Below are 12,796 nucleotides of genomic sequence, written 5' to 3' on the forward strand. Positions count from 1 at the left end.
TTCTTTTCTCATTTCAGTATAAATCTAGAAACCACTTCTATAAATCCTGTACCGTCTATTTCCATTTCCTTAAAGTCGTTGATCAGGGTTCTCAGCTGTAAAGTCAGAAAGTAAATACAAATTATATTACCTGAAAGCGTGTACATGATGGAATAACAGTATATCTATCTACTACATGACCAGGATCAGTATTATATCATAACGTAGCTGATTTCAAGACGTAAACGTTATTGGAACTTATGTCGGTTCAGTAGTCAACATGAATATTTAGTTTTTTCATCATATCATTTTTGATTTGCAAATCACTGTTATTCATTGCATGAGCATCTTGATTTTAGATCGCACATTAATAAAGGTTATAGGGCATTTCCTCCTTACCGTAGACCATTCTTTTTTTTTTTTTTCAATTTGAAATAATTTTATTGACAAAAATACAATTGTCAAAGGGATTAGACATCAGGCATTGCCTATATAAGTCTTCTCCCTAAGAACAACACAGTGGTACAAAATACAGACATTCATTAACAGTACACATACTCAACACACAACAAAACAATAATAGTCATCTAAATTAAAATGTAAACAATTGAAGGGAGATAACTCCAATATGATTATCATAATTAAATGAGATTTAAATGGTGTAAGAAAATAAATGATTCAATTTTTTTAGTTGGTGATTATATTTTGCAAATATTTAGTGAAATTGTGGCCCCCTCCAAATACAGATACAGGCCAAGGACTGTCCATTTCACTTTAAGTAGGCCATCCACTGATGAGGAAGGAGACACAACTACACAAAACAGTTAGCTTTTTAAAAGGAATCAAGGTTTATTTAGTATTTTCGTTTCAATGGGACATTGTTTTTAAAAATTTATATTGGAGTTTCACTTCATGAGAGTAAAAAACAAACAAAGAAAAAAGGTAACATGTAAATAACAATTTGAAATGAATAATTCATAACAATATGTATTATATTATTCAGTCTATTATAGAAATGAAAATATTTAAATAATGAATGAATATACCCATTGGAAATCTCGAAATAGAATTCATGTACATGTGTTTTGTTAAAATTTTAAAATTTAATTGTATCAAAAAAGTGATTGTTTTTGATTAAATGAATCTTTTTGAGCTTGTGATAAAGTTAGAGACAGCAGATAGAATATTCGTATTTTCATTAATAGTACACAATTCACATCCATTCAAAAGGATATTTAAAGAGAAGTGGTTATGATTTTCATTTTCATACATTATATTACTTATAGTATTATGTAAAATGACACGACAATTAGCGAAGTTAACACAATTAAAGAAGAAATGCGATGATGTTTCAGGACCATGACCACACGAGCATACAGCAGATTCAGCAAGGTGATCTGTATATAGATCATAGTAGACCATTCTTATTGTGATATCACTAGCATAGATATTCCCGACCGGAACTGAGTGGTTTTCAAATGGCGTTTGTCACGTAAAGGAATTAGTAACGGCGTAGGCCTCATTACAAACTTAAACACATGTTACCTTTCCGCGCTTCTTTGGATCTGTTAAAACGTCTGTATCAACATCCTGACGTACATATCTGAACTCGTGCTGCAGGTCCTTATCTACAAAATTCTCCCAATCAAATCGAGAAGCATTCAACCAGACTTCATTATTAAACTCCGCTAAGTCCTCCTGCGCTTCCTCCTGTGGAAATCAATATGCCCTATACATATTACATACTACATAATTATATAGGGACCACAAAACCAAATCAAAAATAGATTGTGGGTTTTCCCCGTTTGGGCAGAAGACTTAATAGGAAGGTGAATGCATCGGGGCCTACTGATTGGATAATTAGGTTAGAGAAGTATCCAAAGTTTTATGTGTGGGCTGGGCAATACATGTACCAGGTAGATGTAAAATATATAGAAAAAAAGTTATTTTTTTTCCTAGCCTGTTTTTGTCAGGGGGAGTTAATTAAGTGTGTATTTTGTTGTAAATTTAGATGAATTTTTGCTGCTGAATTCAATACAAGACGGTGGCTCCCATATAAAAAAATTCAAATAGGTAGAATTTTTAATCATTCTATTTACAGTTTTCCGAGATGACATTCTTCAAAATTATGACTAGTGGACCAGTGTTGAAAACTCCATATAAGCAGTACAGTGGTAAACGTTAACATTACTGTCTATGGGAAATGTATAACATATACATACATTACATGCATGTATTGTACAACGTGTTATTATACATGATGGTATCACATGGCCTCCTTAATATATCTTACTCCATGCCTATACCCATTTCATATATATAAATACATTGCGTCGAGACGGAGTTTGTTATTATTAATTCGTCTGAAACCATTGATCAAGAATATATTTACCTACGGAAGCTGATGCCAAAGTCAACTGTATAAGCCATGTTTAATTAGGCTGTTACATGTATATGACATCATTTATACAATGGTCAGTATACTCTGTCAGTACTACTGTTACACACATATATTCCCTTAGGATATTATTAGTACATGTGCGTGATGGTTAGTATTTTTTTAGGAACAGAACATATCTATATTTCATCTTAGCTGATTTTAAAAGTTGTTTGACACTATCATGTATGTTAACATTTTTGCATTATTTTGTCTTCTCACTGGGAAACTCAATGTACTGAAATGTTATTTAATCTAGCAAACAATCATATTCAGGAACTTACCATGTCGAGTTTTACAGGCGAAGAGCCAATTTGGTGTAAAAAGTTCCATTCAAGTTCCGATACCCGTTGATGTCTAGGTTCAGCTTGTTTGTTGTAATCTGCCAACCATAATTTTGCCAGTTCTTCATCTTTAATGAGGTTTGAGCGAGGCTGTTGACATTTTTCCATCCATCCAAATTGTTTACCTTCATTCTGCACACTCAACCAATCAATAAGGGGCTGGAAGTAATCTATGATTGGCTCCACACTCATTGACCTTTGACCTGTAATAGCTTCCATGGCAACCTGCCATGGCTCGGATGATCCTAGTTTTAGCATGTCGCTGTATAAATAGAAAAGCCAAATTAAATATATGAATTTTCGCCCTTATCAATAACAGGTATTTCTTAAACGATGACATGTATTTTATAACAATCTTACTACGGTGAACTTTGGGTACCCTGCAAAATATAAGCTGGTATACGATTTATTCAACTGCATGTCTTTGAAAAAAATCATCTTGCTAGGGTTATTGATTCCTGTTCCGATTGTGTCTACCCTTTTTTCACACAACTCGGTCATTTATGGATGACATTACAAATAAGTTGGCCATTGTCGGAGGTTCTTATAGTACCATCACGCTAAAATTCCACAACTGGTATAACAGTATGACACCCCACCCTGTCAAACTATATCGTCAACGGACGACTAAGTTCTCAATACTGCACCTCATGCAGAGAGTATTCAATGCTTATCTATGGCCTTTGTAACGGCTAGAGGACTAGACACAAAGCCTTCCTCACAGGTGCGAAGGATCAACTTAAGGCCGAAACGAAGGCAGCTTCAAGGGAAAAATTTGGAGTAAAAGTTGTTTAAAAAGAAAAACAAGACACCCATGTGTCCTAACACTCATCTGGTATCTGGTTTCTGAGATAATTCGGTCAATTTGACCCTTATTTGCCCCGCAGATCAACCCCCAGGGGTCAGTCTGGCCCACCATACGAATACTATCAAACTACACTCCCATACTGATAATTCAACTACGTTTGTATTATTTCCAATGACAATTTCAAAAATTATACAGAAATGCGATTTCCATAAATTATATAGTGAGCCATAAGGGTAACAAATTTGAAAAACCCTCCACTCTATGAAGAGTATTTTGTTCTATTTCATTTGAGTCTTGAGAAGGATATCAATGAATATGACGCCTTTCTACTCCGCTCCTTACGTGGGTGTATACCACCTAATTTACAATTTTGATTGACCTTTAGCCATTGAAGGTTTCCACCCTACAATGGTACTCACAGACAGGACTCTTTTGGGTTGTAATTATAAGTTTCCCAAGGCTGATTGTGTCTTATAAGGAACATGGAGTTCTGTTCAGGAAAATATACCAAACTGATTCGATCACGGGCCTTGATTTCTGTATTCGTTTAGGTAGATGCTGTACTTCCCTCTAGATTTACATTTGGTATATCTTATATTTGTATATGGTTCGAATGATGTACTCACCCCAGTAACTTGCCAGCCTCCTTTGACTGATATATGTCACACTTGTGTAGAGGACCCGTGTGTCCGGCTGCGTCACACAGGGCCTTGTGGAACTGGAACTCGATCACATGACTTATGAAGTACCTGTAACAGACAGCTCAATTTCAGAGAGGACGATCCTTTTTTAAGATGATAAAAAATATATGTCAGTCTGGAATTTGAAAAAAAAAGTTTTATATTTAAACAAAATTGAGGTTGAAAATACGAATAAACGATAAGCGATACGGTCAGGAATGACGTTTAACTTTACCTGAAATACGATTTTATGGTACGATCTCAACCACATAACGGATGGGTAAATTTCATAAATTAAACAGAAAATGATCAAACGGAAATGAGCAACATCCTATGCCTATACAAGCCCGCCTCCTATGTCGTCACTGTATGGTACGTAATTGTAATGGAGAAGATGAGTTTTTACATCATGACATGTTAAATTGGTAAAAACATTTTAATGTATTTTAAATACATATGTGTATGTATCATGCATGACTCACCTAATATAGGGAGTGTTGCCAGGGACATGGTACTTAGATCCAGGGTCAAAGTCCTCTTCACTTCGCTCAATAGGAGGTGAGACACCTTGGTACTTACACCTGAAACGTATAACAAACAAAATAAACAAGGATGGATAGTATTGCAACAGCAATACAAAGTCCCCTGCCTTAACCAGGAGTGCAACTATTTATTTCCCATTTTTTAATCTACGTGTTATACTGATCACGTATACCAAGTTTCGTTAAAATCGGAGTAGTACTTTAGGATTGTCCGGACACGCCTCAACCAATGAGAAGCCGGCGGCAATTTTGAAAAATGTTTTTTTCGAAAAGATAAATTGGGATGCACAACTACATGTTATACTGATCATGTATACGAAGTTTCGTTAAAATCGGAGTAGTACTTTAGGAGGAGTTGTCCGGACAAGTCTCAACCAATGAGAAGTTGGCGGCCATTTTGAAAATTGGTTTTTCGAACAAAAAATGTATGATGCACAACTACATGTTATACTGACCATGTATACCAAGTTTCGTTAAAATCGGAGTAGTACTTTAGGAGGAGTTGTCCGGACAAGTCTCAACCAATGAGAAGTTGGCGGCCATTTTGAAAATTGGTTTTTCGAACAAAAAATGTATGATGCACAACTACATATTATACTGATCATGTATACAAGTTTCGTTAAAATCGGAGTAGTACTTTAGGAAGGAGTTGTCCGGACAAGTCCTCAACCAATGAGAAGCTTGGCAGGCCATTTTGAAAAATGAATTTTAAACAAAAAATGTATGATGCACAACTACATGTTATACTGATCATGTATACCAAGTTTCATTAAAATCGGAGTAGTACTTTAGGAAGGAGTTGTCCGGACAAGTCCTGCAACCAATGAGAAGCCGGCAGCCATTTTGAAAAAATGAATTTAAAAAAAAAAAATGTGGGATGCACAACTACATGTTATACTGATCATGTATACCAAGTTTCATTAAAATCGGAGTAGTACTTTAGAAGGAGTTGTCCGGACAACTATTGCGTGACAGACAGACAGACGGACGGACAGACGGACGGACAGACAGACAGACGGACGGACAGACAGACAGACGGACGGACAGACAGACGGACGGAGGGTTAACCTATAGTCCCCCCGTTTTTCAAACGGCAGGGGACTAATAATATGACTTTTTACATTCTTCGCAAATAAAGAGATCTGATTGGGATCTAAGCGCCATCCTTTCATCCATTGGTTCTATGTAGCACATATCCTTTTCCTACATTTCCTCTTTTCCTCTTTCCCCTTAAAAATAAAATAAATCCTTCCTATGAAATATAAGGACGATCTACAAACATTTAGGGAAAGAGAAAATAACAAATTTAACTGTACAAATTGAAAATGGCTGCCTGCCTATGTGGGTTAATATTGCGCCCATTCTGTTTCCCATTAGTGTGTTATGTCGGCATTGTCTTACATAAATCCTTTATTCTTCGGTTTTTAGTGTTCGTTTTAGTTTCTTATATTTAAATTGACCAGATATGATAAAACAACCTTAATTATTCTGGGATATGTCAGTGTATTTGTAATCACAGCTTGGATCGGCTGTCATGGCAACGGCGAGGACGGTGGTTTTACGACGGTGTTGAATCTACAAAATTGTATGTACAACCAAAACAAATTCTGCAGAATACCTTTATCATTTGAATATTCATTTCTATATGCCAACTTTGATACCTAAAACACCGAAGAGTTCCTTAAAAGCATGGACATTAACACTTGCTCTATAAATCGTCCCAGAACATCCCATTGCCCAAAATCAATACTCACCAAACGGATAAGGGCGTGAAGCAACTTTTACGCGAACAACAAAAATTGCCATACTAAAAAGACAACCATCGTTAATAACCAATTATTATAAAAAAATAGTCAATTTATAGACTCTTTGTCAATTATTGCCGTTAGATATTTGAACAAGAATAAATCTTAGAATGAACAGCAATTTTATTCTGTTTCATAGTGCGATGAACAATTGTTTCACGTTAATTTGTACGAAAAAATACGTTAATCGGATGCTCTGCCATGATTATATTTACCGACCATGTGTTAATGCAGTCGTTCGTGCCGCTTACGAGACCACGCGAGAACACGATGAACAAGGAAAACATCCCGAGTATAATATTGGACACCAAACATTGAAATCCAGTTTTTAAAATACACAGAACTGACGGGAATATATATAACTAATGTATGTATATAGAAACATAAAGATCTTCGTTCTGATCAATTATAATTACAACATTAACCCACATGCTTGTCAGCTCAGACTCAAAAGTAAACGGGCACAAATAGGGACCAGGCGAATCTGCATGGAAGTTTCAGCAACATCATTTCAGTTCTTCTCAAGAAATAGCGATAACAAGGATTGTTTACGAGCGGACGGCTGACCCCGGAAGTTGGACTATTTCAATAATTACAAACATGAACTTTTCAAATATATCTTTTGTGGTTTCTAGTTTTTACATAAATATCATTTTGTAAATTCAATTTTCAGGATCTTGGTGTTTCTTGTTTACTTAAATGACCAGAGGCTTTATCGGTAATGCAACGAGGAACTGTAATGAAGAATACATAAGTGTCATTTGTGACAGCTATTCAAATATCATATATAAGTTATATATCATTACCAAAGTCATAGCGGGAGGCATATGTGAACACTGTTCCGATATTTCCAATATAAAATAACTTTGATAACCCCTTCATATAAGCTTTAGAGGAGATCTTGAGAGTTTGTTTGAAAATATTGTATGATTAAACCGCAAAATTATCTACAAACAAGATACTTTAAATATTTAAAGGATATTAATATTGACCTGTTTTGGTCTCCATTACCAAAGCCCGCTTACTTTCAATTCATTCCTTGCTTATAAAACTTATAATATGAACTCATTTATATATAAAGAATTTTTAACAAATGACATGTCCATATCTTACACAAAATGTCATAAAATAAACCCAAACAGTTCTAATCAGGGCAAAATGGGGACTTAAACAACACAGACAAAGGTATCTACAGACAATATTCTTTAGTCATGTGATTTAAATATTACGAGACGAACTTTTATGAATTAGAGCATTTAACTTTTTTCTCCAAATCCAGTAATTATCAAGAAAACTCGAAAAGGTGAAAATAATTTACCCGGAAAGAGGGCGGTGCACTTCAACGAACGGGACACGATAGATATAGACATAACATAATCATATATATTAACACTACCACCAGAATAGAGGAAATTATATCCTTACCTCAGCTGCCACCATTTTTCATTATATTCGTCTGGAGTTGTCTCCCCACTAAACACACTCCACCGCCATTGGTCAATCAGATATCCAAATGGGAGAAATGCTATTTTTTCCAAAGCCATTGACATCAGGAAGTTTATATCGCTTTCTATAAGAAAACACAGTCCGAGCTCTTAAAACAGTGTTTTCCCCCACTTATTTATTGTTTTTATTGGCATTGCTTTAAGGCTATAAAAAATCAGTTATATCAATAACTTAATAAATTAACCTAAATTGTACCTCTGTCTAACCGATAATCGGGCAAAATCACGATATGTTTTCTTTTGCTACACCTATAATTTACCACTTAAAAGTGCAAACGAATAGAAAAATTGGTATATTTAGTGTGTCTAGATGCTCCGTATAAAGATTTCTAACTACTGAAGTCAAACATTAAATAATAGGTCACAGTGTCCGTAATAATTAGATACACTTATTCCATAGAGCATTACTACATTATAGAATAGTGATTTGAATTTTATTTCAAATAATACAATACTTTTTACAAAAAAAAAAAAAAAAAATCAACCCATAAAAACAAACAAAATCAAACCAATAACAAAACAAAAACATCATGATATATTCTTAGATCCAACAAAAATTGATATCAAATACACCCATTGGAAAATACAATTTCAAAAGTCAGTCAATTTTTACCGAAATCGTTTTCGACCGTTTCCAGAAGACCAAGTTTGTGCAGATGAACAGGTGTTAAAACAGACATGGCTACGACATCTCCAACTGCCTCATGGAAACCTGTAATATGTACAAATGTTAATAAAAACGGATGTCTTTATGTTAAAGTGTAATGAAAACTGCCTCCTATACATGTATTTCATTAGGGCTCTATTGTAAATAACTCTCAAATTGTTTTGAAAAGTGATAATGTGTATCTTGTTGTCTTCCTTTCAATCCTTTAGTGTACTCATGTAAAATATACATTGTTGTACGTTGTTGGAACTTCAACATTCCGATGACGTCACATTGTTCACAGGTTCCGCGTTGTGTCTGCATTGCCTTCACAAAGGCTTACATTTAGTATTTTTCAGAGTTTTTGTTAGTGTAAGATGTTTGAATTGATAATATATTCTACCACAACATCAAATAAATCCAGTTTCGAATACCTCGTGGAAATGGTACATGCACAATCAACCCTTAAACAAATAACACAGATGATACTCTGACGTAAAGGGTATCATATAAACTGTGGTTGGCAATTTTTCATCATTTACATTTTTGTTATCACATGAAATGTTAAAAAATATCTGTTTCTTTGTGTGATATACCTGGATTAGCTCCTCTTCTAAAGACCGATGGCTGGTCCTTGTATTGCAGATAATACTGAATGTGACCCATTTCATGGTGAATAACTTGGAACGTATCGACTGATACATTTGTGCACATTTTAATCCTGGAAATATTTAAATAAGCAAATTAAAAAATACAATACCAAACCAAGTAGGTTTCCTATTTGTATTTCTTCACCTCGACTCCAAAACTTTATATAAGATTTTCATCAACTCTTCCGAAAGCGTTTTTAACATCACTAAGCTTGAATTATTTCTGTGTGTGTGGTTTAGTTTCTGATATTACAACATATTTCAATATTTTTTAATGTAATTCCTATTACCGATACATCATCGTTATTCCGTACATTTTCAAAAATATATTAAACTCAAAAGAACAAACATTTATTGAGCCTGGTCCTAACTTGGAAATCCGTTAAAACGCTAAAACGCTTTTTTATTATCAACTATTTAGAGAGGAAAAGGTTTACAGGGGAAATGTTGTTTTAGTAGGTACCTGCATCTATGCACACATGCCGGTCTACTTTTTTGTATCATAAAGAATCATTGAACATAAAATAACAATAGACTATACATTCTGTAATCTATTAGGGTATTAAATCAAGACGGTATTTTATTTGCAAGGTTTAGCAATTGTACACTATTGTATTACCCTGCCAAACATTTTAGGGTATGCCTGGTACGAACACCGTATATATGTATTTAATTCGAGCATCCCGATTGTCAAATGGATTCACGTAGTTTACTTAACATCTACAAGTATATACAGCGCCAAGATGTTCGGCAAATCGCACACATAAAAGTTTTATCGTAATTTGAAAGATTTGCCCATGATTAACGCATTACAATGTTGGAAAATTTCATCCTCTCTAACTTGTCTCTGTATGAAATAAATAAGAAAATCGAAAACATAAACTGACTTTTTTCATGGCCAGAATTGACACAAAAGAAATCAATGTTATCGCTATCAAAATTGCAGAAAATTGTGTGCCAACGTGTTGCGATATTTATATTTTGCGACAAAAATATACGTGTACATTTGAGAGGGGAGAAACATATTAAACATTCTATACTGTAAAGCTCACCTGAAGTCCTTGCCGTTCCCGAAATCCCAGGCAGATGCATGACAGACCACATCTCTACCATCAGGCGGCCGTTCTAACATGGAGTTTTCCCAAAATGACGATGGCATAGCAGATAGATTAAGTGACACAAAAAACTCCTCGGAGAGTTTGAACATTTGAATTACGGTGATGTTCTGAAAATTAAAATATGATTGTTCAGTTAATAAAAAGAAAAAATTACTACACAATAGTCAAATAGATATTTTTATATTGTTAACCTAATGTTGAATACCAAGTTGAATATTTCCCGAAATGCTAATATTTTTTTTCATGAATGATGGAATTAAAGAAATTGAAAGTGATATCTCAAGATCTATCCTTTGTCTATGAACAAGTATTCCAAATACCGAAATGGCGTTGTGTCCCTTTTTTCAGTAGATATTAGATACAGTAAAAGTATAGCTACTACTTCACATTTCAAGATTAACAACAATATTAGTATATATGATACATGCTCCGCTTACAATTAAGGAAGAGTCATCATATATATATTTTAATATTTTTGTTCGGTTGAAATCTATGAATGAGATTCAATAACATAGTCTCAATCTAAACAATTCACGGGTGGGTTTTATGTCTAGTTTCTTGAGCCATATTATTGTATTGCAGCACAAACATTAGCCTATCCAAGCAATACGTGACTCAGATACAGGAAAAGTATTACCTTTTCTTTCATTGTTTTAGTTACATCTGGGACCGCTTTGTCTTTAAATGGTTGTACTATGTCGTAGATGTTCATCCAATTTTGTGCCCACATGTTTCCTATATAAACATATAACACATTGACACGACAAAAGGATCGGAACTATGTCAACACTAAATACCAAACGAGGGAGAAAACATTACATATTAAAACACCATGATATCAACAACAGGGAGAGAAATACACGTGTCTCCCACGCTAACAGTACACAATGATATAACAGACTTCTTAACACAAAGAGCCACAATAGTAGTCTTTTCACTGCCCTCTTTTGGCCAAGTCCTCTTCCTCATATAGAGAAATTATTAAATACAGTGCACACAGCCTTCACAACGATTAACCTTATAATTACCATTGTTATTGCCATAAAGATTTAGACGGTTCCAAATAATAATTTAGAATAGGTGTGGTTTTTCGAGTTCCGAATGGATTTCGAAATGCATGTACATGTATTTTTGTTCGAGTTTTCATATTTCATTAAAAAACTGCTTTAAGATTATAAATTCATTATATTTGAATGTGTCGTTTGGCAGTAAAACATTTATACTTTACCTAGGAGATGGGAGGGAATGTGGCCAGATCGTGGAAAATTTTCAGAACCATAAAACTCCTTCAGTCTCCCTTTGACGTACGTATGGAGCTGAAGGTATAAAACTTGTAGCTGGTCCAATAATTTAACCAAGTCGTCACGTAGACTGGGTGTTTCATACCAGGAACGCCAGTATTCACCGGTATCACTGTAACCTAAGAAAATAGTGTCCTTGCAACGTAGTTAAATTATGCACCTTATTTCAGAGGCAGTTAAATACCTTACCAGGGTCATATTAGGACGGGTAATGCGTATCTAACCGTGTACTCAAAAACATAATATCCTAATAATTTTTATTTATCAACACAGTTTTACCTTTGATTCAATTCAACAGAACCAAGGATCAAATTACAGGATTGATAACAAAAGCATAGTAACTATCACAGATAAGAACATGTGTATATCATATTGTGTGTATTATTGATGTAATTTTTTTTTCATTATGTTCCTTTACAGGATAAAATGAAGATTTTCCCAGATATCACAAACACCAAAAAAGGCGATTAGATATTGATTAAGAGTTACCGTTTTGCCTTGCTCCTTCATTACTCAGCTCTACAAATCTGGCATACTGTTTCTTCATCTTGCGACCTGTGGCATCTCTCCATGATCTCCAAGCTTGTAGAAGTTCCGTTTGATTCCGTGATGTTGACATCAGTATCTTTAGGTCTTAAGAAAGAGTGAAAACTGTTATTCTAGGGGGAAATCTAAGTAGTCAACGATTTGTATATCATTAATAAAAAGTGGGCAGTTTTTGAAATACATAAACACGGATGTTAATGCCTTTTACATGATACCTGTACATATCTAGAGAAGTATCCGATATATTGGATTGTGTCCGGATGCGTCTCATACACCTCGTTTATCAAAGCGACTAAACATATTACAACGTTTTTCGTTATCGTCTGGGTTGAATCCACATGGGTATGACACGTTTCAATGACCAGGTATGAAAATTAACCAAATGATCCGACCCCAAGATCACTTATTATTTAGTGATCTACATGCACGTGTACG

General features: G+C 34.5%; 1 protein-coding gene across 1 annotated transcript in view; it reads right to left on the reverse strand.

Annotated features, from left to right (window-relative positions):
• Positions 1-12,796, reverse strand: part of LOC117341835 — a 98,523-nt gene that overhangs the window by 55,099 nt on the left and 30,628 nt on the right. The window contains exons 28-39 of the mRNA XM_033903698.1: positions 12,305-12,448; positions 11,743-11,934; positions 11,152-11,249; positions 10,449-10,621; positions 9,343-9,467; positions 8,714-8,812; positions 8,021-8,165; positions 4,731-4,829; positions 4,195-4,317; positions 2,701-3,022; positions 1,525-1,689; positions 53-95 (exon numbers count right to left, since the gene is read on the reverse strand). Of these exons, the coding sequence (XP_033759589.1) occupies positions 53-95; positions 1,525-1,689; positions 2,701-3,022; positions 4,195-4,317; positions 4,731-4,829; positions 8,021-8,165; positions 8,714-8,812; positions 9,343-9,467; positions 10,449-10,621; positions 11,152-11,249; positions 11,743-11,934; positions 12,305-12,448 (1,728 nt within the window). The remainder of the gene's footprint in view (positions 1-52; positions 96-1,524; positions 1,690-2,700; positions 3,023-4,194; positions 4,318-4,730; positions 4,830-8,020; positions 8,166-8,713; positions 8,813-9,342; positions 9,468-10,448; positions 10,622-11,151; positions 11,250-11,742; positions 11,935-12,304; positions 12,449-12,796) is intronic.

This window comes from Pecten maximus, chromosome 2, assembly GCF_902652985.1.
Source record: "Pecten maximus chromosome 2, xPecMax1.1, whole genome shotgun sequence".
NCBI lineage: Eukaryota > Metazoa > Mollusca > Bivalvia > Pectinida > Pectinidae > Pecten > Pecten maximus.